The sequence below is a fragment of the Salmo salar genome, chromosome ssa16 (genome assembly GCF_905237065.1).
Source record: "Salmo salar chromosome ssa16, Ssal_v3.1, whole genome shotgun sequence".
Classification (NCBI taxonomy): Eukaryota; Metazoa; Chordata; class Actinopteri; order Salmoniformes; family Salmonidae; genus Salmo; species Salmo salar.
Window position 1 is genome coordinate 58,290,870 of NC_059457.1, and position 27,189 is coordinate 58,318,058.

At 44.6% G+C, this 27,189-nt stretch overlaps 1 protein-coding gene across 3 annotated transcripts; it reads left to right on the forward strand.

The window, feature by feature from the left end:
- Positions 1–717: 717 nt before the first annotated feature.
- cnga3a (cyclic nucleotide gated channel subunit alpha 3a) lies at positions 718–24,081 on the forward strand. Of its 3 annotated transcripts, none has more exons than XM_014149732.2 (9): positions 718–995; positions 11,614–11,772; positions 12,934–13,050; positions 15,724–15,900; positions 17,256–17,315; positions 18,711–18,869; positions 19,428–19,529; positions 19,695–19,801; positions 21,536–24,081. In XM_014149732.2, exons 2-9 carry the CDS (start codon positions 11,666–11,668, stop codon positions 22,915–22,917), a joined length of 2,211 nt encoding a protein of 736 aa, XP_014005207.2. In that variant the 5' UTR covers positions 718–995; positions 11,614–11,665; the 3' UTR covers positions 22,918–24,081. The 3 variants fall into 3 exon arrangements, with proteins under 3 accessions (XP_014005207.2, XP_014005204.1, XP_045553456.1); XM_014149729.2 differs by having other exon boundaries at positions 15,769–15,900; XM_045697500.1 differs by lacking the exon at positions 17,256–17,315 and having other exon boundaries at positions 15,769–15,900.
- The last annotated feature ends 3,108 nt before the right edge of the window (positions 24,082–27,189 follow it).

Sequence of the window (27,189 nt, forward strand, 5' to 3'; positions counted from 1 at the left end):
GAACAGTGAGAAGCTTAATGTTTTACGATACTCCTTGCATTACATTTTGACATTTAAATGAAGCTTTCGGGCCAAGAACGCTCACTAATGAAATTATGTAATGTTTTGGAAATAAAATAAGTATTCTGTTGATCTGGGTGCATTGTTTTTGTAGATTTATTTCTACTAATTACCTTATAGGAAAATACAATCGGAATCAACCTTTTTATGACTTAATAAAATGATATATTAATAGCAGAGTATCCATAGAGATCCTATTAAATGACGTTCATGTCCATTCTAGTATTCTAATTATATGGCAGCATCGTTGATTTAAAAAATGCCAGATTGTTTGCCTGTTGAATATTGATGAGTTAGAGCACCACCAGGCTCCGCCCTGCCATTAAAAACTGTCAGATTGTTTGTCTGTTGAATATTGATGAGTTAGAGCACCACCAGGCTCCGCCCTGCCATTAAAAACTGTCAGATTGTTTGTCTGTTGAATATTGATGAGTTGGAGCACCACCAGGCTCCGCCCCTACCATTAAAAACTGTCAGATTGTTTGTCTGTTGAATATTGATGAGTTAGAGCACCACCAGGCTCCGCCCCTACCATTATAAACTGTCAGATTGTTTGTCTGTTGAATATTGATGAGTTAGAGCACCACCAGGCTCCGCCCCTACCATTAAAAACTGTCAGATTGTTTGTCTGTTGAATATTGATGAGTTAGAGCACCACCAGGCTCCACCCTGCCAGACGGCTCAGTGATCTCTCTCCTGTTAGCGCGCTGTCCGTGATGGTTAATGTACCACAGAAAGGCTTCTCTGAAAGTCACTCACTAAATTCTCTACTATTTGGATTACAATTGGGATTATGATTTTTTTCCTCACAGAACAACAACTAACGACCAAACGACATAGGATTACAATTATTTCTGAAAAATGGAATTATCCAATGTGAATTTGAGAGGGATTATGTGCAACACAGCGTGAGGAGAGGACCAGGCTACATTCAGGTGAGCTACTGTTGCTTTAGCCGACGACACAGGACAGTCTAGATGCTGTTTGAACAGTTCTAACTATATACCCTATTAGTGTTTCATTAACGACTACCAGGTTATTATATCAAGAGAGCACCACATCACAGGCTACACGTTTTGTCAGTAAACAACCTTGATTGGCTATCATAGATACTTTATGGACTATAATTATGTTACAGGCTATTTGAAGATGCTGAAATGTTTAAAACCGATAGTACTGCTATATGCGTATGTATATTCAGAGCTTACCTAACTGGGATCTGCTTGAGCAGAGCTTAAAGCCATGGTATTATCTATCACTAATCCGTAGGTACACGTGTTGTCAGCAGTGGTCTTCACACCATAGATCAGATCACTCCATCACCAAATAAATACACATCAGGGTTCAGCTCAATTATATTTCAATTCTGGAAGTAAAACTCACATTCAAATTCTCTCCAATGTTTTTCAATGAGGAAAATGTGGATTTGGAAATGGGTTTAAGTTCTGGATTTAAATGGAAAAATACCCCCGAACCTGATAAACATGCAAAGACAGTGTCACTTGAGGTCAACAGAAATGTTGATCTCAGTAAATGAATTACGACCTACCTATACTATCTCAATAAATGAATTACGACCTACCAATACTATCTCAGTAAATGAATTACGACCTACCTATACTATCTCATTAAATGAATTACGTCCTACCTATACTATATCAATAAATGAATTACGACCTACCTATACTATCTCAGTAAATGAATTACGACCTACCTATACTATCTCAATAAATGAATTACGACCTACCTATACTATCTCAATAAATGAATTACGACCTACCTATACTATCTCAGTAAATGAATTACGTCCTACCTATACTATATCAATAAATAAATTACGTCCTACCTATACTATCTCAATAAATGAATTACGACCTACCTATACTATCTCAATAAATGAATTACGACCTACCTATACTATCTCAATAAATGAATTACGACCTACCTATACTATCTCAGTAAATGAATTACGACCTACCTATACTATCTCAATAAATGAATTACGACCTACCTATACTATCTCAGTAAATGAATTACGACCTACCTATACTATCTCAATAAATGAATTACGACCTACCTATACTATCTCAGTAAATGAATTACGACCCACCTATACTATCTATCTCAATAAATGAATTACGACCTACCTATACTATCTATCTCAGTAAATGAATTACGACCTACCTATACTATCTCAGTAAATGAATTACGACCTACCTATACTATCGCAATAAATGAATTACAACCTACCTATACTATCTCAATAAATGAATTACGACCTACCTATACTATCTCAATAAATGAATTACGGCCTACCTATACTATCTCAATAAATGAATTACGACCTACCTATACTATCTCAATAAATGAATTACGGCCTACCTATACTATCTCAATAAATGAATTACGACCTACCTATACTATCTCAGTAAATGAATTACGACCTACCTATACTATCTCAGTAAATGAATTACAACCTACCTATACTATCTCAGTAAATGAATTACGACCTACCTATACTATCTCAATAAATGAATTACGACCTACCTATACTATCTCAATAAATGAATTACGTCCTACCTATACTATCTCAGTAAATGAATTACGACCTACCTATACTATCTCAATAAATGAATTACGACCTACCTATACTATCTCATTAAATGAATTACGACCTACCTATACTATCTCAATAAATGAATTACGACCTACCTATACTATCTCAGTAAATGAATTACGACCTACCTATACTATCTCAGTAAATGAATTACTACCTACCTATACTATCTCAGTAAATGAATTACGACCTACCTATACTATCTCAGTAAATGAATTACGACCTACCTATACTATCTCAGTAAATGAATTACGACCTACCTATACTATCTCAGTAAATGAATTACGGCCTACCTATACTATCTCAGTAAATGAATTACGACCTACCTATACTATCTCAGTAAATGAATTACGACCTACCTATACTATCGCAATAAATGAATTACAACCTACCTATACTATCTCAATAAATGAATTACGACCTACCTATACTATCTCAATAAATGAATTACGGCCTACCTATACTATCTCAATAAATGAATTACGACCTACCTATACTATCTCAATAAATGAATTACGGCCTACCTATACTATCTCAATAAATGAATTACGACCTACCTATACTATCTCAGTAAATGAATTACGACCTACCTATACTATCTCAATAAATGAATTACGACCTACCTATACTATCTCAGTAAATGAATTACGACCTACCTATACTATCTCAGTAAATGAATTACAACCTACCTATACTATCTCAGTAAATGAATTACGACCTACCTATACTATCTCAGTAAATGAATTACAACCTACCTATACTATCTCAGTAAATGAATTACGACCTACCTATACTATCTCAATAAATGAATTACGACCTACCTATACTATCTCATTAAATGAATTACGACCTACCTATACTATCTCAATAAATGAATTACGACCTACCTATACTATCTCAGTAAATGAATTACGACCTACCTATACTATCTCAGTAAATGAATTACTACCTACCTATACTATCTCAGTAAATGAATTACGACCTACCTATACTATCTCAGTAAATGAATTACGACCTACCTATACTATCTCAGTAAATGAATTACGACCTACCTATACTATCTCAATAAATGAATTACGACCTACCTATACTATCTCAGTAAATGAATTACGACCTACCTATACTATCTCAGTAAATGAATTACGACCTACCTATACTATCGCAATAAATGAATTACAACCTACCTATACTATCTCAATAAATGAATTACGACCTACCTATACTATCTCAATAAATGAATTACGGCCTACCTATACTATCTCAATAAATGAATTACGACCTACCTATACTATCTCAATAAATGAATTACGGCCTACCTATACTATCTCAATAAATGAATTACGACCTACCTATACTATCTCAGTAAATGAATTACGACCTACCTATACTATCTCAATAAATGAATTACGACCTACCTATACTATCTCAGTAAATGAATTACGACCTACCTATACTATCTCAGTAAATGAATTACAACCTACCTATACTATCTCAGTAAATGAATTACGACCTACCTATACTATCTCAGTAAATGAATTACAACCTACCTATACTATCTCAGTAAATGAATTACGACCTACCTATACTATATCAATAAATGAATTACGACCTACCTATACTATCTCAATAAATGAATTACGACCTACCTATACTATCTCAGTAAATGAATTACGACCTACCTATACTATCTCAGTAAATGAATTACGACCTACCTATACTATCTCATTAAATGAATTACGACCTACCTATACTATCTCAGTAAATGAATTACGACCTACCTATACTATCTCAATAAATGAATTACGACCTACCTATACTATCTCAATAAATGAATTACGACCTACCTATACTATCTCAATAAATGAATTACGACCTACCTATACTATCTCAGTAAATGAATTACGACCTACCTATACTATCTCAGTAAATGAATTACGACCTACCTATACTATCTCAGTAAATGAATTACTACCTACCTATACTATCTCAGTAAATGAATTACGACCTACCTATACTATCTCAGTAAATGAATTACGACCTACCTATACTATCTCAGTAAATGAATTACGACCTACCTATACTATCTCAATAAATGAATTACGACCTACCTATACTATCTCAGTAAATGAATTACAACCTACCTATACTATCTCAGTAAATGAATTACGACCTACCTATACTATCTCAGTAAATGAATTACAACCTACCTATACTATCTCAATAAATGAATTACGTCCTACCTATACTATCTCAATAAATGAATTACGACCTACCTATACTATCTCAATAAATGAATTACGGCCTACCTACACTATAGCCTATATACAGACATAACAATGTAGGACTAGATATTTTTGTCATAGCATTGATTTTCGGACTTTTTGACTTTTACTTTAAAACAGGAAGTTCTTTCAGTGATGTTTACATTCACAAGTTGGATAACTTAAAAAAAACAGTTTTGAAATGAGAAAGACAATCAAAAAGTAAGCTTTCTTAGTCACTGTACAGATTATAGTGAATAAATAAACATGGAATCAAATATTAGCCACCTGAGGTCAGAACCACCCTATAGCCTATTCATAACCATGCTATTATTAGCGTAGGCTACCATTGATTGCTATCAATAATTGAGAATATTTTCAATTTTACAGCACTTTGATTTGAACGAACAGTTCATAACTTTCTGCCGATTTACTTGAAAAGAGGACATTCTTTCGGTGAAATGTAAATTCACAGGGAAATAAACACAATGGTCTCTTCTTTTACATGTTTTACTATCCATACCACAGGTCAGTGGTCTCTGACTCTCTGTCCACACCACAGGCCAGTGGTCTCTGACTCTCTGTCTACACCACAGGCCAGTGGTCTCTGACTCTCTGTCCACACCACAGGTCAGTGGTCTCTGACTCTCTGTCTACACCACAGGTCAGTGGTCTCTGACTCTCTGTCTACACCACAGGCCAGTGGTCTCTGACTCTCTGTCTACACCACAGGCCAGTGGTCTCTGACTCTCTGTTTACACCACAGGCCAGTGGTCTCTGACTCTCGGTCCACACCACAGGCCAGTGGTCTCTGACTCTAGGTCTACACCACAGGCCAGTGGTCTCTGACTCTCTGTCAACACCACAGGTCAGTGGTCTCTGACTCTGTCTACACCACAGGCCAGTGGTCTCTGACTCTCTGTCTACACCACAGGTCAGTGGTCTCTGACTCTCTGTCTACACCACAGGTCAGTGGTCTCTGACTCTGTCTACACCACAGGCCAGTGGTCTCTGACTCTCTGTCTACACCACAGGTCAGTGGTCTCTGACTCTCTGTCTACACCACAGGTCAGTGGTCTCTGACTCTCTGTCTACACCACAGGTCAGTGGTCTCTGACTCTCTGTCTACACCACAGGCCTGTCACTTTATTTTAATTCAAGGTTCTCCATTCAGCTACATTTGATCCATGGTTCTCCTTTCAGCTACATTTGATCCAAGGTTCTCCATTCAGCTACATTTGATCCATGGTTCTTCATTCAGCTACATTTGATCCAAGGTTCTCCATTCAGCTACATTTGATCCAAGGTTCTCCATTCAGCTTTTAATAAGAGCAGAACGATGCCGTTATTATGCAGTTCAATGACGGTATGATGACCCCATCATTGTGGTGTATTCTCAGTGTTTAACACCACCAGTAGCACCAGTCAGAATGTCCTGTATGTAGATCAGGCTGGGCAAGCTCAGAAAGGCTCCGTCTCAGCCACTGCATTTTGGATACATTACAAATCGTCCTTTGCGAGGATAGGCTAAGTACGCTAATCTCTTCCCAGAAGCCAATGGCTAATGAACTGTTCCTCGAAATCGCCAATAACAAAAATGTCCTAAAATATCTTATTCCCCCATACTAGAGGTCTTTCAGGGTGCTTCTGTAAAATGTCCTAAAATATCTTATTCACCCATACTACATGTCCTGAAAATGAGGTCCTTCACATAGTCTATACGTGGCCCCAGAACTAGAATGGTTCTATTTTTATGGACCTGTAGACCTGATGAAACACAGGGCCTAGCCACAGGGCCTAGCCACAGGGCCTAGCCACAGGGCCTAGCCACAGGGCCTAGCCACAGGTAGCCACAGGCCTCACCACAGGGCCTAGCCACAGGGCCTAGCCACAGGGCCTAGCCACAGGGCCTAGCCACAGGTAGCCACAGGCCTAGCTACAGGGCCTAGCCACAGGTAGCCACAGGGCCTAGCTACAGGGCCTAGCCACAGGGCCTAGCTACAGGGCCTAGCTACAGCCTACAGGGCCTACCTACAGGGCCTAACCACAGGGCCTAGCTACAGGGCCTAGCTACAGGGCCTAGCTACAGGGCCTTGCTACAGCCTATAGGGCCTAGCTACAGCCTACAGGGCCTAGCTACATGGCCTAGCTACAGCCTACAGGGCCTAGCCACAGGGCCTAGCCACAGGGCCTAGCCACAGGGCCTAGCCACAGGGCCTAGCCACAGCCTATAGGGCCTAGCCACAGGGCCTTGCTACAGCCTATAGGATCTAACCACAGGGCCTTGCTACAGCCTATAGGGCCTAACTACAGCCTATAGGGCCTAGCTACAGCCTATAGGGCCTAGCTACAGGGCCTAGCTACAGCCTATAGGGCCTAGCTACAGCCTATAGGGCCTAGCTACAGCCTATAGGGCCTAGCTACAGGGCCTAGCTACAGGGCCTAGCTACAGGGCCTAGCTACAGCCTATAGGGCCTAGCTACAGGGCCTTGCTACAGCCTATAGGGCCTAGCTACAGCCTATAGGGCCTACCTACAGCCTATAGGGCCTAGCTACAGCCTATAGGGCCTACCTACAGCCTATAGGGCCTAGCTACAGCCTATAGGGCCTAGCTACAGGGCCTAGCTACAGCCTACAGGGCCTAGCTACAGGGCCTAGCTACAGGGCCTAGCTACAGCCTATAGGGCCTAGCCACAGGGCCTTGCTACAGCCTATAGGGCCTAGCTACAGGGCCTAGCTACAGCCTATAGGGCCTAGCTACAGCCTATAGGGCCTAGCTACAGCCTATAGGGCCTAACTACAGCCTATAGGGCCTAGCTACAGGGCCTTGCTACAGCCTATAGGGCCTAGCTACAGCCTATAGGGCCTAGCTACAGCCTATAGGGCCTAACTACAGCCTCTAGGGCCTAGCTACAGGGCCTAGCTACAGGGCCTAGCTACAGCCTATAGGGCCTAGCTACAGCCTCTAGGGCCTAGCTACAGGGCCTAGCTACAGGGCCTAGCTACAGCCTATAGGGCCTAGCTACAGCCTATAGGGCCTAGCTACAGCCTACAGGGCCTTGCTACAGCCTATAGGGCCTAGCTACAGCCTATAGGGCCTAGCTACAGCCTACAGGGCCTTGCTACAGCCTATAGGGCCTAACTACAGCCTCTAGGGCCTAGCTACAGGGCCTAGCTACAGGGCCTAGCTACAGCCTATAGGGCCTAGCTACAGCCTCTAGGGCCTAGCTACAGCCTATAGGGCCTAGCTACAGCCTATAGGGCATGGTTCTTTTAAAGCCGTGGTGATCTTTCAGAGGACCAGGGCACTGATCCTGTTTAGTGTTTAAGACTTAATCAGGATGTATTTTTAGGAGCCTCCAGGAGCACCACTCTCAGATGGCTCGCCTGCCTTGATTGGCACTTCAGTCAGCCAGAATAAATCTCGTCATGACAACAACAGGTGTGTGTCCCAAATGTCATCCTGTTCCTTTTAAACTGCACTACTTTTGACCAGAGCCCTATGGGTAGAAACCCTATGGGTAGAGCCCTATGGGTAGAAACCCTATGGGTAGAGCCCTATGGGTAGAAACCCTATGGGTAGAGCCCTATGGGTAGAAACCCTATGGGTAGAGCCCTATGGGTAGAAACCCTATGGGTAGAGCCCTATGGGTAGAAACCCTATGGGTAGAGCCCTATGGGTAGAAACCCTGTGGGTAGAAACCCTGTGGGTAGAGTCCTATGGGTAGAAACCCTGTGGGTAGAGCCCTATGGGTAGAAACCCTGTGGGTAGAAACCCTGTGGGTAGAGTCCTATGGGTAGAAACCCTGTGGGTAGAGCCCTATGGGTAGAAACCCTGTGGGTAGAAACCCTGTGGGTAGAGTCCTATGGGTAGAAACCCTGTGGGTAGAAACCCTGTGGGTAGAGTCCTGTGGGTAGAAACCCTGTGGGTAGAGCCCTATGGGTAGAAACCCTGTGGGTAGAAACCCTGTGGGTAGAAACCCTGTGGGTAGAGCCCTATGGGTAGAAACCCTGTGGGTAGAAACCCTGTGGGTAGAGCCCTACGGGTAGAAACCCTGTGGGTAGAGCCCTGTGGGTAGAAACCCTGTGGGTAGAGCCCTACGGGTAGAAACCCTGTGGGTAGAGCCCTATGGGTAGAAACCCTGTGGGAAGAAACCCTGTGGGTAGAGTCCTACGGGTAGAAACCCTGTGGGTAGAGCCCTGTGGTTAGAGCCCTGTGGGTAGAGTCCTATGGGTAGAGTCCTATGGGTAGAAACCCTATGGTTAGAAGCCCTGTGGGTAGAGCCCTATGGTTAGAGCCCTGTGGGTAGAGCCCTATGGTTAGAGCCCTATGGGTAGAGTCCTATGGGTAGAGTCCTGTGGTTAGAGCCCTATGGGTAGAGTCCTATGGGTAGAGTCCTATGGGTAGAGCCCTATGGGTAGAGTCCTGTGGGTAGAGCCCTGTGGGTCGAGCCCTGTGGGTCGAGCCCTGTGGTTAGAGCCCTGTGGGTAGAGCCCTGTGGTTAGAGCCCTGTGGGTAGAGCCCTGTGGTTAGAGCCCCGTGGGTAGAGCCCTGTGGGTAGAGCCCTGTGGTTAGAGCCCTGTTGGTAGAGCCCTATGGCTAGAGTCCTATGGGTAGAGTCCTGTGGTACAGGCCTTTGTTTCATTACGACTAGCAGTTATAGTCAGACATACTGTAGTCTTACCCTGTGGGTAGAGCCCTATGGCTAGAGTCCTATGGGTAGAGTCCTGTGGTACAGGCCTTTGTTTCATTACGACTAGCAGTTATAGTCAGACATACTGTAGTCTTACCCTGTGGGTAGAGCCCTATGGCTAGAGTCCTATGGGTAGAGTCCTGTGGTACAGGCCTTTGTTTCATTACGACTAGCAGTTATAGTCAGACATACTGTAGTCTTACCCTGTGGGTAGAGCCCTATGGGTAGAGTCCTATGGGTAGAGCCCTGTGGGTAGAGCCCTGTGGGTCGAGCCCTGTGGGTCGAGCCCTGTGGGTCGAGCCCTGTGGGTCGAGCCCTGTGGTTAGAGCCCTGTGGGTAGAGCCCTGTGGTTAGAGCCCTGTGGTTAGAGCCCTGTTGTTAGAGCCCTGTGGGTAGAGCCCCGTGGGTAGAGCCCCGTGGGTAGAGCCCCATGGGTAGAGCCCCGTGGGTAGAGCCCCGTGGTTAGAGCCCTGTGGTTAGAGCCCTGTGGTTAGAGCCCTGTGGGTAGAGCCCTGTGGGTAGAGCCCTGTGGGTAGAGCCCTGTGGGTAGAGCCCTGTGGGTAGAGCCCTGTGGTTAGAGCCCTGTTGGTAGAGCCCTATGGCTAGAGTCCTATGGGTAGAGTACTGTGGTACAGGCCTTTGTTTCATTACGACTAGCAGTTATAGTCAGACATACTGTAGTCTTACCCTGTGGGTAGAGCCCTATGGCTAGAGTCCTATGGGTAGAGTCCTGTGGTACAGGCCTTTGTTTCATTACGACTAGCAGTTATAGTCAGACATACTGTAGTCTTACCCTGTGGGTAGAGCCCTATGGCTAGAGTCCTATGGGTAGAGCCCTGTGGTACAGGCCTTTGTTTCATTACGACTGTAGTCTTACTTTTCTAAATGCTTCATGGGGATTTACGAGAGAGAAAAAAAAAGGATTCAACTGTAAATTGTTCTGGATTAGAGCGTCTGATAAATGACTAATGTAATGTAAAATGTGAAGGTCCCGTGTGGCTCAGTTGGTAGAGCATGGTGTTTGCAATGCCAGGGTTGTGGGTTCGATTCCCATGGGGGACCATTACGGAAAAATAAGAAATGTTTGCATTCACTACTGTAAGTCGCTCTGGATAAGAGCGTCTATAAAATGTAAAGAAAAGACCATTGAAAGACTGAGAATGAATATGGAACCATACACAGACGTAAAATGAAGGTCTATTTTCTAGCTGTCCACACACTCAGTTATTTTCATGCAGGGTAAACATTTTGTGACGTACAAGGAGCAGGTTTTACCTGTGAACTGATCATTGGTTAGCTGACCTCTTAAAATCTCCACCCGGCACAGCCAGAAGAGGACTGGTCACCCCTCATAGCCTGGTTCCTCTCCACTCTGCACAGCCAGAAGAGGACTGGCCACCCCTCATAGCCTGGTTCCTCTCTAGGTTTCTTCCTAGGTTCCTGCACAGCCAGAAGAGGACTGGCCACCCCTCATAGCCTGGTTCCTCTCTACCCGGCACAGCCAGAAGAGGACTGGCCACCCCTCATAGTCTGGTTCCTCTCCACCCAGCACAGCCAGAAGAGGACTGGCCACCCCTCATAGTCTGGTTCCTCTCCACCCGGCACAGCCAGAAGAGGACTGGTCACCCCTCATAGCCTGGTTCCTCTCTAGGTTTCTTCCTAGGTTCCTGCACAGCCAGAAGAGGACTGGCCACCCATCATAGCCTGGTTCCTCTCTAGGTTTCTTCCTAGGTTCCTGCACAGCCAGAAGAGGACTGGCCACCCCTCATAGCCTGGTTCCTCTCTAGGTTTCTTCCTAGGTTCCTGCCTTTCTAGGGAGTTTTTCCTAGCCACCGTGCTTCTACACCTGCATTGCTTGCTCTTTGGGGTTTTAGGCTGGGTTTCTGTAAAGCACTTTGTGACACAACTGCTGAAGTAAAAAGGGCTTTATAAAATACATATAATTGACTGATTGTGGTCTATGACCCCTTGACCTCTACAGTGTCTTGTTGGATGGCTGGAGGCCCCTGCCCAGCAGAACCTTAGGACTCAGCATGGCAAAGATCTGCACAGACCAGTCCTACCCGGCGATGACCCGGCAACGGTCATCTCTCTGCACGCCAAATGACAATCTGGACTCCATTGACAACGGAACCCCCAGGTCAGTGGTCGCTACAGAACGCTTGAGAGCCAATGAGCTTCTGCCTCCTAAATGGCACACTAGTCCCAATATAGTTCTCTATTTTTGATCAAGGTCCAAAGGATTCTGGGAATAAGGTGCCATTTTGGACGTACCCAATCAAAATGTTTAGGTTGATCTCCACGAATTCAGTATGTGGTGCGTGAAAATTTAGGTTGTCTCAATCCGAAAACAGCTGCCTGCTGTCGACCCTGTGGATTGTACTGTACGTGTAGGGGAGAGTGGGGTAAATTGAGCAATTTTTTTTGCATCCAGCATCATTCCATAAAGGGAAATACAGGATTATTTCTAACAAAGATATCTACATATATTTCAGGATAATGTGTATCCCTAGAAATAAATCATCAGAATTTATGTAAACGTTACAGTTTTGAAAACAGCTTGTCCAACAACAACAAAAAGTGGTCTTTTTGGCACAACTTACCCGGGTGTGGGGTAAATCTTACATATTTCTGTACTGAATGAAATATTACCACTACCTTATAAAACCATGTGTATCTTTACTTCCCAAACACCGTTTTTAAACACTTTTAACACGGAAATAAGAATTTATTCTTAACTGACTTGCCTAGTTAAATCAAGGTAAATGTTGTTACCTCATATCCCAGCGATAACGCCTTGAATTACGCCTGGGAATAAAACATTTCAATTGGCTCAACTTTCCTCAAAGCAAACATTTTGACTATATTAGCTCACACACACACACACACAGCTACAATAATGCCCTTTCATGCTCGGTTTAAGACCTCATATTAAAACTGATAAAGACTGATGTATAGAACAAATTTAAAAGTATCTACTTTGGTTTAGAGAAAAGCATAACGAAATCTCTAACACAATAAATACATTTGACTAGGTGAAAATCCGTTTTTTTCCCCCCCCCCATGTGGTTTCTTCTTAAAAAAGATGACCTCGTCCTACATATTTGGTCAAATGATTCATTTTGTGTACGGTGTCTTAGAAACAAGGGTGGATCAACTTACCCCACTCTTCCCCACAGTAGCAATCCCAAATGGCACCCCATTCCCTATATAGTGTACTACTGTTGTGTCCTCTGGTCAACAGTACACATGCTGTATGTCACTGCTGTCATGTTCTCTCTCCATCTCCTATTTCTTGAAGGTCCAACTCAGAGTGTGAGGACACCACGTCAGAGATTCAGGGTTCTGTCTCCGTGTTAACCAACAGATACCCAGAGTCTCACAGAGATTCCTTCACAGGTTCAGGAGCCCTGGCCAGGTATCCCACACCTCGCAGTCGCACCATCTCACTAGTGTGGTCATGAGCCCTGCTGGTCTGTTAATGCATAGCAACCCAGCGGTGCCAAAAGCCCTGGTCTGCTATTGCATAGCAACCCAGCGGTGCCAAAAGCCCTGGTCTGCTATTGCATAGCAACTTAGCGGTGCCGAAAGCCCTGGTCTGCTATTGCATAGCAACCTAGCGGTGCCGAAAGCCCTGGTCTGCTATTGCATAGCAACCTAGCGGTGCCAAAAGCCCTGTTCTGCTATTGCATAGCAACCTAGCGGTGCCAAAAGCCCTGGTCTGCTATTGCATAGCAATCCAGCGGTGCCAAAAGCCCTGTTCTGCTATTGCATAGAAACCTAGCGGTGCCAAAAGCCCTGGTCTGCTATTGCATAGCAACCCAGCGGTGCCAAAAGCCCTGGTCTGCTATTGCATAGCAACCTAGCGGTGCCAAAAGCCCTGGTATGCTATTGCATAGCAACCCAGCGGTGTCAAAAGCCCTGGTCTGCTCTAGAAAGCATATGTAAATTACGATCGCCAAAACCCCAAAATGTAGACCCCCTGTTTTGGGCTCTAAATTTGGTTTATTATGATCAAGTTCGATCCCCACGGTGAATTCTTGACCAATGGAGATATTTAATGAAGTAGTGAGCCATTCTGACTACTATATTTGTCGTCACTCAGGACCATGTGCTGATACAGACCAATCACAGGCCTGTTAGACTCACTCAGGCAGAATGAAAACAACTACATCGACCATGATCCTTTGCTAGTTACAGCCACATTCACCATGATCCTTCGTGATTTTCTTATGCAATTCAGTCCCATAGCACCTTTCACATTGAAATACTTCCAGCTTCAGAGGAATTATTTTTTTAAATGTTTAATTAACCTTTATTTAACTAGGCAAGTCAGTTAAGAACAAATTCTTATTTTCAATGAGGGCCTAGGAACAGTGGGTTAACTGCCTTGTTCAGGGGCAGAACGAGAGATTTTTACCTTGTCAGCTCGGGGATTCGATCTTGCAACCTTTCGGTTACTAGTCCAACGCTCTAACCACTAGGCTACCTGCTGGTTACTAGTCCAACGCTCTAACCACTAGGCTACCTGCAGGTTACTAGTCCAACGCTCTAACCACTAGGCTACCTGCTGGTTACTAGTCCAACGCTCTAACCACTAGGCTACCTGCTGGTTACTAGTCCAACGCTCTAACCACTAGGCTACCTGCTGGTTACTAGTCCAACGCTCTAACCACTAGGCTACCTGCAGGTTACTAGTCCAACACTCTAACCACTAGGCTAGCTGCTGGTTACTAGTCCAACACTCTAACCACTAGGCTAGCTGCTGGTTACTAGTCCAACACTCTAACCACTAGGCTAGCTGCTGGTTACTAGTCCAACACTCTAACCACTAGGCTACCTGCAGGTTACTAGTCCAACGCTCTAACCACTAGGCTACCTGCTGGTTACTAGTCCAACGCTCTAACCACTAGGCTACCTGCTGGTTACTAGTCCAACGCTCTAACCACTAGGCTACCTGCTGGTTACTAGTCCAACGCTCTAACCACTAGGCTACCTGCAGGTTACTAGTCCAACGCTCTAACCACTAGGCTACCTGCTGGTTACTGGCCCAACGCTCTAACCACTAGGCTACCTGCTGGTTACTAGTCCAACGCTCTAACCACTAGGCTACCTGCTGGTTACTAGTCCAACGCTCTAACCACTAGGCTACCTGCTGGTTACTAGTCCAACGCTCTAACCACTAGGCTACCTGCTGGTTACTAGTCCAACGCTCTAACCACTAGGCTACCTGCTGGTTACTAGTCCAACGCTCTAACCACTAGGCTACCTGCTGGTTACTAGTCCAACGCTCTAACCACTAGGCTACCTGCTGGTTACTAGTCCAACGCTCTAACCACTAGGCTACCTGCCTCCCCTCCACTCTAACCACTAGGCTACGCTGCCTCCCCTCCACTCTAACGCTAGGCTACGCTGCCGCCCCTCCACTCTAACCGCTAGGCTACGCTGCCGCCCCTCCACTCTAACCGCTAGGCTACGCTGCCGCCCCTCCACTCTAACCGCTAGGCTACGCTGCCGCCCCTCCACTCTAACCACTAGGCTACGCTGCCGCCCCTCCACTCTAACCGCTAGGCTACGCTGCCGCCCCTCCACTCTAACCGCTAGGCTACGCTGCCGCCCCTCCACTCTAACCGCTAGACTACGCTGCCGCCCCTCCACTCTAACCGCTAGGCTACGCTGCCGCCCCTCCACTCTAACCGCTAGGCTACGCTGCCGCCCCTCCACTCTAACCGCTAGGCTACGCTGCCGCCCCTCCACTCTAACCACTAGACTACGCTGCCGCCCCTCCACTCTAACCACTAGGCTACGCTGCCGCCCCTCCACTCTAACCGCTAGGCTACGCTGCCGCCCCTCCACTCTAACCGCTAGGCTACGCTGCCGCCCCTCCACTCTAACCACTAGGCTACGCTGCCGCCCCTGACGCGGATGACGTCAGTGCTAACAGTATCTACTGGTTTAATGTCTATGCATCTCACCCATATCATTCAGTCATTCGTGTTCATGCAGTGTTTCATAGGGAGCCATTTTGGACGTAGCCAGCGGCAGCGTAGACACAGAGTGCGTTATGTTGTTGTGTTACCTGATCGTCTAGGCTCTCTCACTTCTTGTTCATGCTTCGGACCTGGGCCTCTCACAGGATGCACCGCGAGGTGGAGAGACTGGACTCCTTCCCGGAGCGCTTCAGGACCCCTGAGCTCAAAGAGACCCCCTCCAGCAGAGAGAGCAACGCACGGTCACAGGGATACCCCGACAGAATCCGCAAGAGGAAGTAAGTCTGGACTAGAGATGGTGATGGTTAACTCGGATTGCAAAATTCTGCTGATTTTTTGTTGTTGTGGAGGATTCACAGATTTTCTGCTTCTTCTGTCCTCATTCCGGGAATCTTCCAACCCATCCTGGGATTTATGGAAAACCTGTTTCCAGAATTTAGCAGTTTTATACTCAACGAAAAAAAGCTGTCTTGATGAGTGAACCCTAAAAACAGATTGGACAGGTCTCTCTTCTTTTAAAAGAGATTTTCTGATCTCAGCGGGTCTAACCTGTATTTAAAAAAGGTTAAATGAAAACAAACCTAAAATCTCTAACTTCGAATATCCTTGAATAGACCTGTGATTTAATATCTTCATCTAAGATGACTTGAATAGACCTGTGATTTAACATCTTCATCTAAGATGACTTGAATAGACATGTGATTTAATATCTTAATCTAAGATGACTTGAATAGACCTGTGATTTAATATCTTCATCTAAGATGACTTGAATAGACCTGTGATTTAATATCTTCATCTAAGATGACTTGAATAGACCTGTGATTTAATATCTTCATCTAAGATGACTTGAATAGACCTGTGATTTAATATCTTCATCTAAGATGACTTGAATAGACCTGTGATTTAATATCTTCATCTAAGATGACTTGAATAGACCTGTGATTTAATATCTTCATCTAAGATGACTTGAATAGACCTGTGATTTAATATCTTCATCTAAGATGACTTGAATAGACCTGTGATTTAATATCTTCATCTAAGATGACTTGAATAGACCTGTGATTTAATATCTTCATCTAAGATGACTTGAATAGACCTGTGATTTAATATCTTCATCTAAGATGACTTGAATAGACCTGTGATTTAATATCTTCATCTAAGATGACTTGAATAGACCTGTGATTTAATATCTTCATCTAAGATGACTTGAATAGACCTGTGATTTAATATCTTTATCTAAGATGACTTGAATAGACCTGTGATTTAATATCTTCATCTAAGATGACTTGAATAGACCTGTGATTTAATATCTTCATCTAAGATGACTTGAATAGACCTGTGATTTAATATCTTCATCTAAGATGACTTGAATAGACCTGTGATTTAATATCTTCATCTAAGATGACTTGAATAGACCTGGGATTTAATATCTTCATCTAAGATGACTTGAATAGACCTGGGATTTAATTAATACATCAGCAGAGAAAAACTGGTATTAAATGACGCTCAATTTGAATTAAATTAAGCAAAAAAATTTGAATAAAAATGATGATCAATTTTTGATTACATTATGCTCAATTTGAGTAATTATTTAACTAACACTGCCTATCTGTCCCTGTCTTTCCCTCTCAAGCCAAGTCAGTCAATGGCCGCTGGCTATGTACAATATGAACAACTGCAACAACACAGATGAGTAAGTGGAGCTAAACGCAACTCTTTAGAGAGGAAGTAGGAAGTAGCCCTCGATACTAGTTTATAGAGGACACTGGAACTCTCACAGGTCTTAACCTATTGGTACACTGTAAATCCTGGTATGGTGTAGATGTACACCAGTAGTTGTAGATCCATATAAAGCATGTATAACCATAGACGACAGTAAGTTCCTCTGTCCATTGTGTTCGTCTGTGGTAGACATTTTCCCTGTAGTTCTGTAGACATAATAGTTCATAGATATAGATAAGATATAGATAAGACATAGATAAGCATGTATGACTATGGGTAATAAAGATCTGCTATGTCGATAACAGTTTCGTTATGCATTAAGTCCCAGTTGGATTTTAGTTGCAACTATAGAACGAGAAGACACTTTATCATTGTTTGAGAGGTCCCCATTTAGGATCATTATTAAATAGCTTTTAATGGATCACCTATATAGTACTATAAGTCTTCTTTAGAATGAATTGTTTAAAGTCCTGATCTTGATTATAGTGGTGAGGCCACTGGTTATATCTCATCTCAAAAAGATACATCTAAAAATGGAAGTATAAACTATTTTACTCCTTGTTCAACATTCAGTGAATGGTTGAACTATACCCTTTTTTTTTTATTTACGTCAATATAAAGTTGGAAGTTATTCTCATGAGGAGTGAACTGTACGGTGAACATTAAACAGTAGTAGTGCTGCCACCTACAGGGGCTGTCGTAGATAACATGCACTTTCACATACGGTTAATGAATTCCCTCTGAAACACTCTGGGGACTGTTTCAACCTGGATATGATAGACCTGTTTCTGTAGAGCAGGGGTTCATAATTACATTCAGGCCGATGGTCGGGGGGGGGGGACGACGACGACGACGACCAGAACATAGTTATAAATAAATAAATATTTAGTACACTGCAAATTGACCACAAGAATCCCAGTCAGATATAGTATTTCACGATAACAGAATAATCTCCCGACGTTGATTACATTGGGATACGATCACGTATTGCTTTATTTATGCGTGGGACTACTTGGAAACAGATTTTCTAAATTAAAAAATAACTTTGAGTTGATTTCCTAGTGATTTTACATTCTTTCACGGCCAACAACAAAATGATTAATTCAAATAAAAATGATCATCAAATAAAATGAGATTTTGCCTGTGGGCCGCCTATTGGGGAACCCTGCTGTAGAGTATCTAGTTCCCCTCTCTAGCTTTGGCTCATATTGGAGTATGATAGTCCACCAATAGTCTACCAATAGTATGCCAATTAGTCCACCAATAGTCTGTCAATAGTCTTGACAAACAAAAATGACCCTAGAAAGTAACTTATAGATCATCTTAGCCCTTTAACATGAAAAAAATAAACATCCATTATCCATAGCAAAAAAGATGACAAGAAGGACGAAATAAAGAAAGAGGAGAAAAAAGATGAGGAGAAGGAGAAAGAGGAGGAGCCTAAGAAGGAGGAGGAGCCTAAGAAGGAGGAGGAGCCTAAGAAGGAGGAGCCTAAGAAGGAAGAGAAGAAGAAGGAGGAGCCCCCGTAAGTAGTATGACTGTAGTCTGATAGGTCGTCTGCCCCAAGATGTGAAGGATAAGGCACACCTGACATAAAAAAAAAATAGCTCCACTCTGATTGGATGGGTGGGAGAGTAACACTAAGTGGGTGTCGGTAAGAGAGAAAGGTAGCCTTTGTTTTTACCAATTCCCGGGTTTCATCACCGTGAACATTGAACATGGTGGCCATTGATTGTACAATGTCAGAATAAGACATTAACAAATGTTGTTCCGTTGTAATGTATTGTATATGCAAGATGGTGGTCAATCTTGTCACTTGATTATAATGAAAGACTATAACCCCTTTGTGATTGAGGCCACCCCTCATAGCCTGGTTCCTCTCTAGGTTTCTTCCTAGGGTTCCTGGCCTTTCAAAGGAGTTTTTCCTTAGCCACCGTGCTTCTACACCTGCATTGCTTGCTGTTTGGGGGGGTTTTTAGGCTGGGTTTCTGTACAGCACTTTGAGAATATCAGCTGATGTAAGAAGAGCTATATAAATACATTGGATTTGATTTTGATTGAAAAGTGTGCGGTCATGTTTCAGGAAAGAGATTTGGATCATGGACCCATCAACAGATCATTACTACACATGGCTGACCATCATCGCAGCACCATGTTTCTACAACCTGATGATGCTAGTGACCAGGTATGTTCTCATACAGTACAGTTCACTTCATTTTATCTTACAAACTGGAATATGTTCGATTTGTTGTTGTTGAATGTTTGTTGTATTTAAAAAAAATATATATAAAAAAAAAAAATGTAATGTTGTTTATTGTTGTTGACTATTTGTTGTTTTGTCGCCCCACAGGGCATGTTTTAACGAACTCCAGAACACATACACAATACTGTGGGTTGTCCTGGACTACACATCAGACTTAGTTTACTACGCGGACACATTCGTCAGGTCTAGAACAGGTGAGGTTCTTCTTCTAAAAACACATATGAGGTATTTTTACAGTTTGATAGACCGGGATGAGCAGGGAGACAGATAGAGGGAACGTAGTGTGAAGACGGGTGGTGATGGGATGTGAAGACCGGGGGTGATGGGATGTGAAGACGGGTGGTGATGGGATGTGAAGACCGGGGGTGATGGGATGTGAAGCCCGGGGGTGATGGGATGTGAAGACCGGGGTGATGGGATGTGAAGCCCGGGGGTGATGGGATGTGAAGACCGGTGGTGATGGGATGTGAAGACCGGGGGTGATGGGATGTGAAGACCGGGGGTAATGGGATGTGAAGACCGGGGTGATGGGAAGTGAAGGCCGGGGTGATGGGATGTGAAGACCGGGGTGATGGGATGTGAAGACGGGTGGTGATGGGATGTGAAGACCGGGGGTGATGGGATGTGAAGACCGGTGGTGATGGGATGTGAAGACCGGGGGTGATGGGATGTGAAGACGGGGGTGATGGGATGTGAAGACGGGGGGTGATGGGATGTGAAGACCGGTGGTGATGGGATGTGAAGACGGGTGGTGATGGGATGTGAAGGCCGGGGTGATGGGATGTGAAGGCCGGGGGTGATGGGAAGTGAAGGCCGGGGGTGATGGGATGTGAAGACCGGGGGTGATGGGATGTGAAGACGGGTGGTGGTGGGATGTGAAGACGGGGGGTGATGGGATGTGAAGACCGGTGGTGATGGGATGTGAAGACGGGTGGTGATGGGATGTGAAGACAGGTGGTGATGGGATGTGAAGGCCGGGGGTGATGGGATGTGAAGGCCGGGGTGATGGGATGTGAAGGCCGGGGGTGATGGGATGTGAAGACGGGTGGTGATGGGATGTGAAGGCCGGGGGTGATGGGATGTGAAGGCCGGGGGTGATGGGATGTGAAGACGGGTGGTGATGGGATGTGAAGACGGGTGGTGGTGGGATGTGAAGACGGGGGGTGATGGGATGTGAAGACGGGTGGTGATGGGATGTGAAGGCCGGGGGTGATGGGATGTGAAGCGCGGGGGTGATGGGATGTGAACACGGGTGGTGATGGGATGTGAACACGGGTGGTGATGGGATGTGAAGGCCGGGGGTGATGGGAAGTGAAGGCCGGGGGTGATGGGATGTGAAGCGCGGGGGTGATGGGATGTGAAGCGCGGGGGTGATGGGATGTGAAGACGGGTGGTGATGGGATGTGAAGACGGGTGGTGATGGGATGTGAAGACCGGGGGTGATGGAATGTGAAGACCAGGGGTGATGGAATGTGAAGACCGGGGGTGATGGGATGTGAAGACGGGTGGTGATGGGATGTGAAGACCGGGGGTGATGGGATGTGAAGACGGGTGGTGATGGGATGTGAAGACCGGGGGTGATGGAATGTGAAGACCGGGGGTGATGGGATGTGAAGGCCGGTGGTGATGGGATGTGAAGACCGGGGGTGATGGGATGTGAAGGCCGGGGGTGATGGGATGTGAAGACCGGGGGTGATGGGATGTGAAGGCCGGGGGTGATGGGATGTGAAGACCGGGGGTGATGGGATGTGAAGGCCGGTGTGGATTTGAACCAACGCAAGTAGGGGTTTCTTTGATCATTTGTGATTTGTCAAGCAAGAGAGGCAGTAGACACTTCCATGCAGTCAAAATGAATTAACTTTTGTTTGTGATTATTTGATTTATTTTTGATTATCACTAATTACATTTTCTCTTCATTATCTTAACAGGTTATTTGGAACAGGGGCTGCTTGTGAAAGACAAACAAAAGCTTCTAGACAAATACAGACAAACGGAACAGTTCAAATGGGACGTCATTTCAATGATACCCACAGACCTGCTTTTTCTGAAAGTGGGCATCAACAACCCCGAGCTCAGACTGAACCGGCTTGCAAAGATGAACCGCCTCTTTGAGTACTTTGACCGCACAGAAACCAGAACCAGCTTCCCCAACGTTTTCCGAATCAGTAATCTGGTACTTTACATCCTGATCATCATCCACTGGAACGCCTGCATCTTCTTCGCCATCTCCAAGATCATCGGGTTCGGGTCCGACTCATGGGTGTACCCCAACATCAGTCACCCTGAGCACGGCCGCCTTTCCAGGAAGTACATCTACTGTCTCTATTGGTCGACCCTGACCCTGACCACCATCGGAGAAACCCCGCCTCCCGTCAAGGACTTTGAGTACCTCTTCGTGGTCGCCGACTTCCTCATCGGCGTGCTGATTTTCGCCACCATTGTCGGTAATGTTGGCGCCATGATCTCCAACATGAACAAAAACCGTGCAGACTTCCAGGCTAAGATCGACTCCATCAAGCAATACATGCAGTTCCGTAAGGTCTCCAAGGATCTGGAGGCCAGGGTCATCAAGTGGTTTGACTACCTCTGGACGGAGAAGAAGACCTGCGATGAGAAGGAGGTGCTGAAGAACCTGCCGGACAAGCTGAAGGCCGAGATTGCCATCGACGTCCATCTGGATACCCTGAAGAAAGTGAAAATCTTCCAGGAATGCGAGGCTGGGCTGCTTATTGAGTTAGTGATGAAGCTGCAGCCTCAGGTCTTCTCCCCAGGAGATTACATCTGTAAGAAGGGAGACATCGGCAGAGAGATGTACATCATCAAGGAGGGGAAGCTAGCGGTGGTTGCGGAAGACGGCGTCACACAGTGGTGCGTGCTCAGCGACGGAGCGTACTTTGGAGACATCAGTATCCTAGGCATCAAGGGTTCCAAAGCCGGTAACAGGAGAACGGCCAACATCAGGAGCGTTGGTTACTCTGACCTCTTCGCTCTATCTAAAGACGACCTTATGGAAGCTCTCACCGAGTATCCCGAAGCCAAGAAGATCCTGGAAGAGAAAGGAAAGGCTACGCTGATGAAGGACAACATGATCGATGAGGAAATCGCTAACGCGGGTGCCGACCCCAAGGACATGGAGGAGAAGATCCTCAGGCTGGAGAGTAATATGGAAGTCATGACGTCCAAGTTGGCCAAGATCATGGCTGAGTTCACAGCCAGCCAGAGCAAGATCAAACAGAGGATCACCAGCATGGAGACAACAGTCAAGTCGGTCCGGCCCGAGGATATATCTGAGGTGGTGGCCGACAAGTAGACCAAATAGTCCCACAACACAATGTATTTACCCAGAGACTTTAGGAACCTTTCACACTGAGCAATGCAGAGTAAAAGGACGAAGCCAACTCAACGGGTTTCATTAGGGAAGGTGCGTCGGAGTGGTAGAGGTACAGGCGTACCAGGGGTGCGTGAAGTTGTACAAAAACGAGGCACTTCTCCGTTAGCTCTGTGTGGGATGTGTTGCCAGTGTGTGTGAGCCCTTACAGTTAACACAGAGATGTTTTTTTGGTTTTCAAAAACAATACATAAAACAGTAGATAGTTTGATACTTTTTGACTGTTCGTATTTATACATCATATGTACATTATCAACCACGTATTATGTACTTCTTATTGAGTAAAAATGCACCTCTAAATATGTGTCAAATGTCAATATGTTCATATCCAGTGTATAAAGTGGGTACACATTTCCATATGCAGTGACTGAGAAGTTACAGACTTGTGCATCTTCAAAATCAGAATCATGGCATGGGACTGGTTTCGAGACACTCGTTGGGGCAATAGAGAGCCGAGTCCATTCAATTCCAGTCCATTCAGAGATTGTACACCGACATTTCTATTCCAATACTCTTCAAAATGCTTTTACAATGAGTACAATTTTTGAATTGGAATCTGTAATTTGGTTTACTTTCTGAATTGACTTGGAATTGAAACCAACCCTGGTAAAGAGAAAAAGTCTTTGTACAGGACATTTTCATAATATAGCCTTTAGTGGTTTTGGAAATGTATTCTTTATTTTTCAAATGTTCCGAGTCTAGTTGAATGAAGTGCTTCACAGAGAATAATATAATTTAGTATTATTGATCATCTGTCAATGCATTAGTATGTGTATGAATGTGGCATGTATGAAACATGTTCTAATCGATTCTATTTCTATGGCGACTACAGTCCACAACGGTGTATTTTACAACGGAAGTTATTATATCATTTGATAACTTCAGCTTTACACTTTAAGTTATGTAAACTGGACCAAGACATTCGTGTACCTCAAATATGCACAAATCACAAGACCAGACTGTCATCAAAAGCGTGTATTTGATCTGCCGTGATCTACAGTATGAATATGAAATGTGCAATGGGATGTATTAGCAAGTGTTCAATTCCAACCAAAAGATTAAATGAATAATAAAAACTAAATGTTATTGTGTGTGTGTTCTATGTTGTCTTTGTAGGGACCGGCAGATGTTCCTGTAGTCCATCACCTATATTATATTTAATTATATAACATCCTCTAGCTTTGGCTCATATAGTCAAACAATATTCCACCAATAGCCCACCAATAGCCCATCAATAGCCCACCAATAGCCCACCAATAGACCACCAATAGACCACCAATAGCCCACCAATAGCCCATCAATAGCCCATCAATAGTCCACCAATAGTCCACCAATAGATAGTCCACCAATAAATAGCCCACCAATAGTCTACCAGTAGTCTACCAATAGCCCACCAATAGTCTAGCTATAGTCCACCAATAGTCTATCAATATCCCACCAATTGTCCACCAATAGTCTATCAATATCCCACCAATTGTCCACCAATAGTCCATCAATAGCCCATCAATAGTCTACCAATAGACTACCGATAGTCTATCAATAGTCCACCAGTAGTCTGCAATAGCCTATCAATATCCCACCAATAGTCTATCAATAGTCCACCAATAGTCTATCAATATCCCACCAATAGTCTATCAATATCCCACTAATAGTCTATCAATAGCCCACCAATAGTCTATCAATAGCCCACCAATAGTCTATCAATAGTCCACCAATATCCCACCAATAGTTTATGGATAGTCCAACAGTAGTCTATCTATCAATTTGTCTATCGATAGTCCACCAGTAGTCTGCAATAGCCCACCAGTAGTATATTGCTAATCCACTAATAGTCCACCAATAGTCCCTCATAAACCACCCATAAATCATCTCAAATCAAATCTTATTTGTCACATGCGACAAATACAACAGTGAAATGCTGAATACAACAGGTGTAGTAGACCTCACAGTGAAATGCTGAATACAACAGGTGTAGTAGACCTTACAGTGAAATGCTGAATACAACAGGTGTAGTAGACCTCACAGTGAAATGCTGAATACAACAGGTGTAGTAGACCTCACAGTGAAATGCTGAATACAACAGGTGTAGTAGACCTTACAGTGAAATGCTTACAAAGTGTTCAGTAAAAAATAGATAAGTAAACAATAAAAATAACAAATAATTACAGAGCAGCAGTAAAATAACATTAGCGAGGTCATATACAGGGTTATATACCGGTTAGTCTAGGTAATATGTAGGTAGAGGTAAAGTGACTATGCATAGATAATAAACAGAGTAGCAGCAGCGTAAAAGGGGGGGGGGGGACAATGCAAATAGTCTGGGTAGCCATTTGATTAGCTATTCAGGAGTCTTATGGCTTGAGGGTAGAAGCTGTTAGAAGAAGCAGCCTTTTGGACCTAGACTTGGCGCTCTGGTACCGCTTGCCGTGTGGTAGCAGAGAAAACAAACTGACTAGGGTGGCTGGAGTCTGACAATTTTTATGGCCTTCTTCTGACAGCGCCTGGTTATAGAGGTCCTGAATGGCAGGAAGCTTGGCACCATTGATGTACTGGGCCGTACGCACTACCCTCTGTAGTGCCTTGTAGTCAGAGGCCGAGCAGTTGTCATACCAGGTGGTGATGCAACCAGTCAGGATGCTCTTGATGGTGCAGCTGTAGAACTTTTTGAGGATCTGGGGACCCATGCCAAATCTTTTTAGTCTCCTGAGGGAGAAAATGTTTTGTCGTGCCCTCTTCACAACTGTCTTGGTGTGTTTGGACCATGTTAGTTTGTTGGTGATGTGGACATCAATCTGCTCCACTACAGCCCCGTCGATGAGAATGGGGGCGTGCTCGGCCCTCCTTTTCCTGTAAGTCCACAATCATCTCCTTTGTCTTGATCACGTTGAGGGAGAGGTTGTTGTCCTGGCAACACACGGACAGGTCTCTGACCTCCTCCCTTTAGGTTGTCTCATCCTCATCGTTGTCGGTGATCAGGCCTACCACTGTTGTGTCATTGGCAAACTTAATGATGGTGTTGTCTGGCCGTGCAGTTATGCGTGAACAGGAAGTACAGGAGGGGACTGACCACGCACCCCTGAGGGGCCCCCATGTTGAGGATGTGTTGTAACCTACCCTTACCACCTGGAGGCGGCCCGTCAGGAAGTCCAGGATCCAGTTGCAGAGGGAGGTGTTTAGTCCCAGGGTCCTTAGCTTAGTGATGAGCTTTGAGGGCACTATGGTGTTGAACGCTGAGCTGTAGTCAATGAACAGCATTCTCACGTAGGTGTTCCATTTGTCCAGGTGGGAAAGGGCAGTGTGGAGTGCAATAGAGATCGTGTCATCTGTGGATCGGTTAGGGTGGTATGCAAATTGGAGTGGGTCTAGGGTTTCTGGGATAATGGTGTTGATGTGAGCCATAACCAGCCTTTCATAGAACTTCGTGGCTACAGACGTGAGTGCTATGGGTCTGTAGTCATTTAGGCAGGTTACCTTGTGCACAGGGACTATGGCGGTCTGCTTGAAACATGTAGGTATTACAGACTCAGTCAGGGACAGGTTGAAAATGTTAGTGAAGACACTTGCCATTTGGTCCACGCATGCTCTGAGTACATGTCCTGGTAATCCATCTGGCCCTGCGGCCTTGTGAATGTTGACCTGTTTAAAGGTCTTACTCACATCGGCTACGGAGAGCGCGATCACACAGTCGTCCTGAACAGCTGGTGCTCTCATGTATGCCTCAGTGTTGCTAGCCTCGAAGCGAGCATAGAAGTAATTTAGCTCGTCTGGTAGGCTCATGTCACTGGGCAGCTCTCGGCTGTAGTCTGTAATAGTACGCAAACCCTGCCACATCCGACGAGCGTCGGAGCCGGTGTAGTACGATTCGATCTTAGTCCTGTATTGATGCTTTGCCTGTTTGATGGTTAGTCGCAGGGCATAGCGTGCAGGTTAGAGTCCCGCTCATTGAAATCAGCAGCTCTACCCTTTAGTCATCGATGTACTTATCGATGAAGCTCGAGTCACTGGTACAGTGAGGGAAAAAAGTATTTGATCCCCTGCTGATTTTGTACCACTGACAAAGAAACGATCAGTCTATAATTGTAATGGTAGGTTTATTTGAACAGTGAGAGACAGAATAACAACAAAAAAATCCAGAAAAACACATGTCAAAAATGTTATAAAATGATTTGCATTTTAATGAGGGAAATAAGTATT

Bases quoted from the DNA above. Each gene is read 5' to 3' on its own strand.
- cnga3a (XM_014149732.2), top strand. From the start codon at position 11,666: ATGGCAAAGATCTGCACAGACCAGTCCTACCCGGCGATGACCCGGCAA. The intron at 11,773-12,933 runs GTCAGTGGTCGC...TATTTCTTGAAG, and splicing joins ATTGACAACGGAACCCCCAG to GTCCAACTCAGAGTGTGAGG. The intron at 19,802-21,535 runs GTGAGGTTCTTC...TTATCTTAACAG, and splicing joins ATTCGTCAGGTCTAGAACAG to GTTATTTGGAACAGGGGCTG.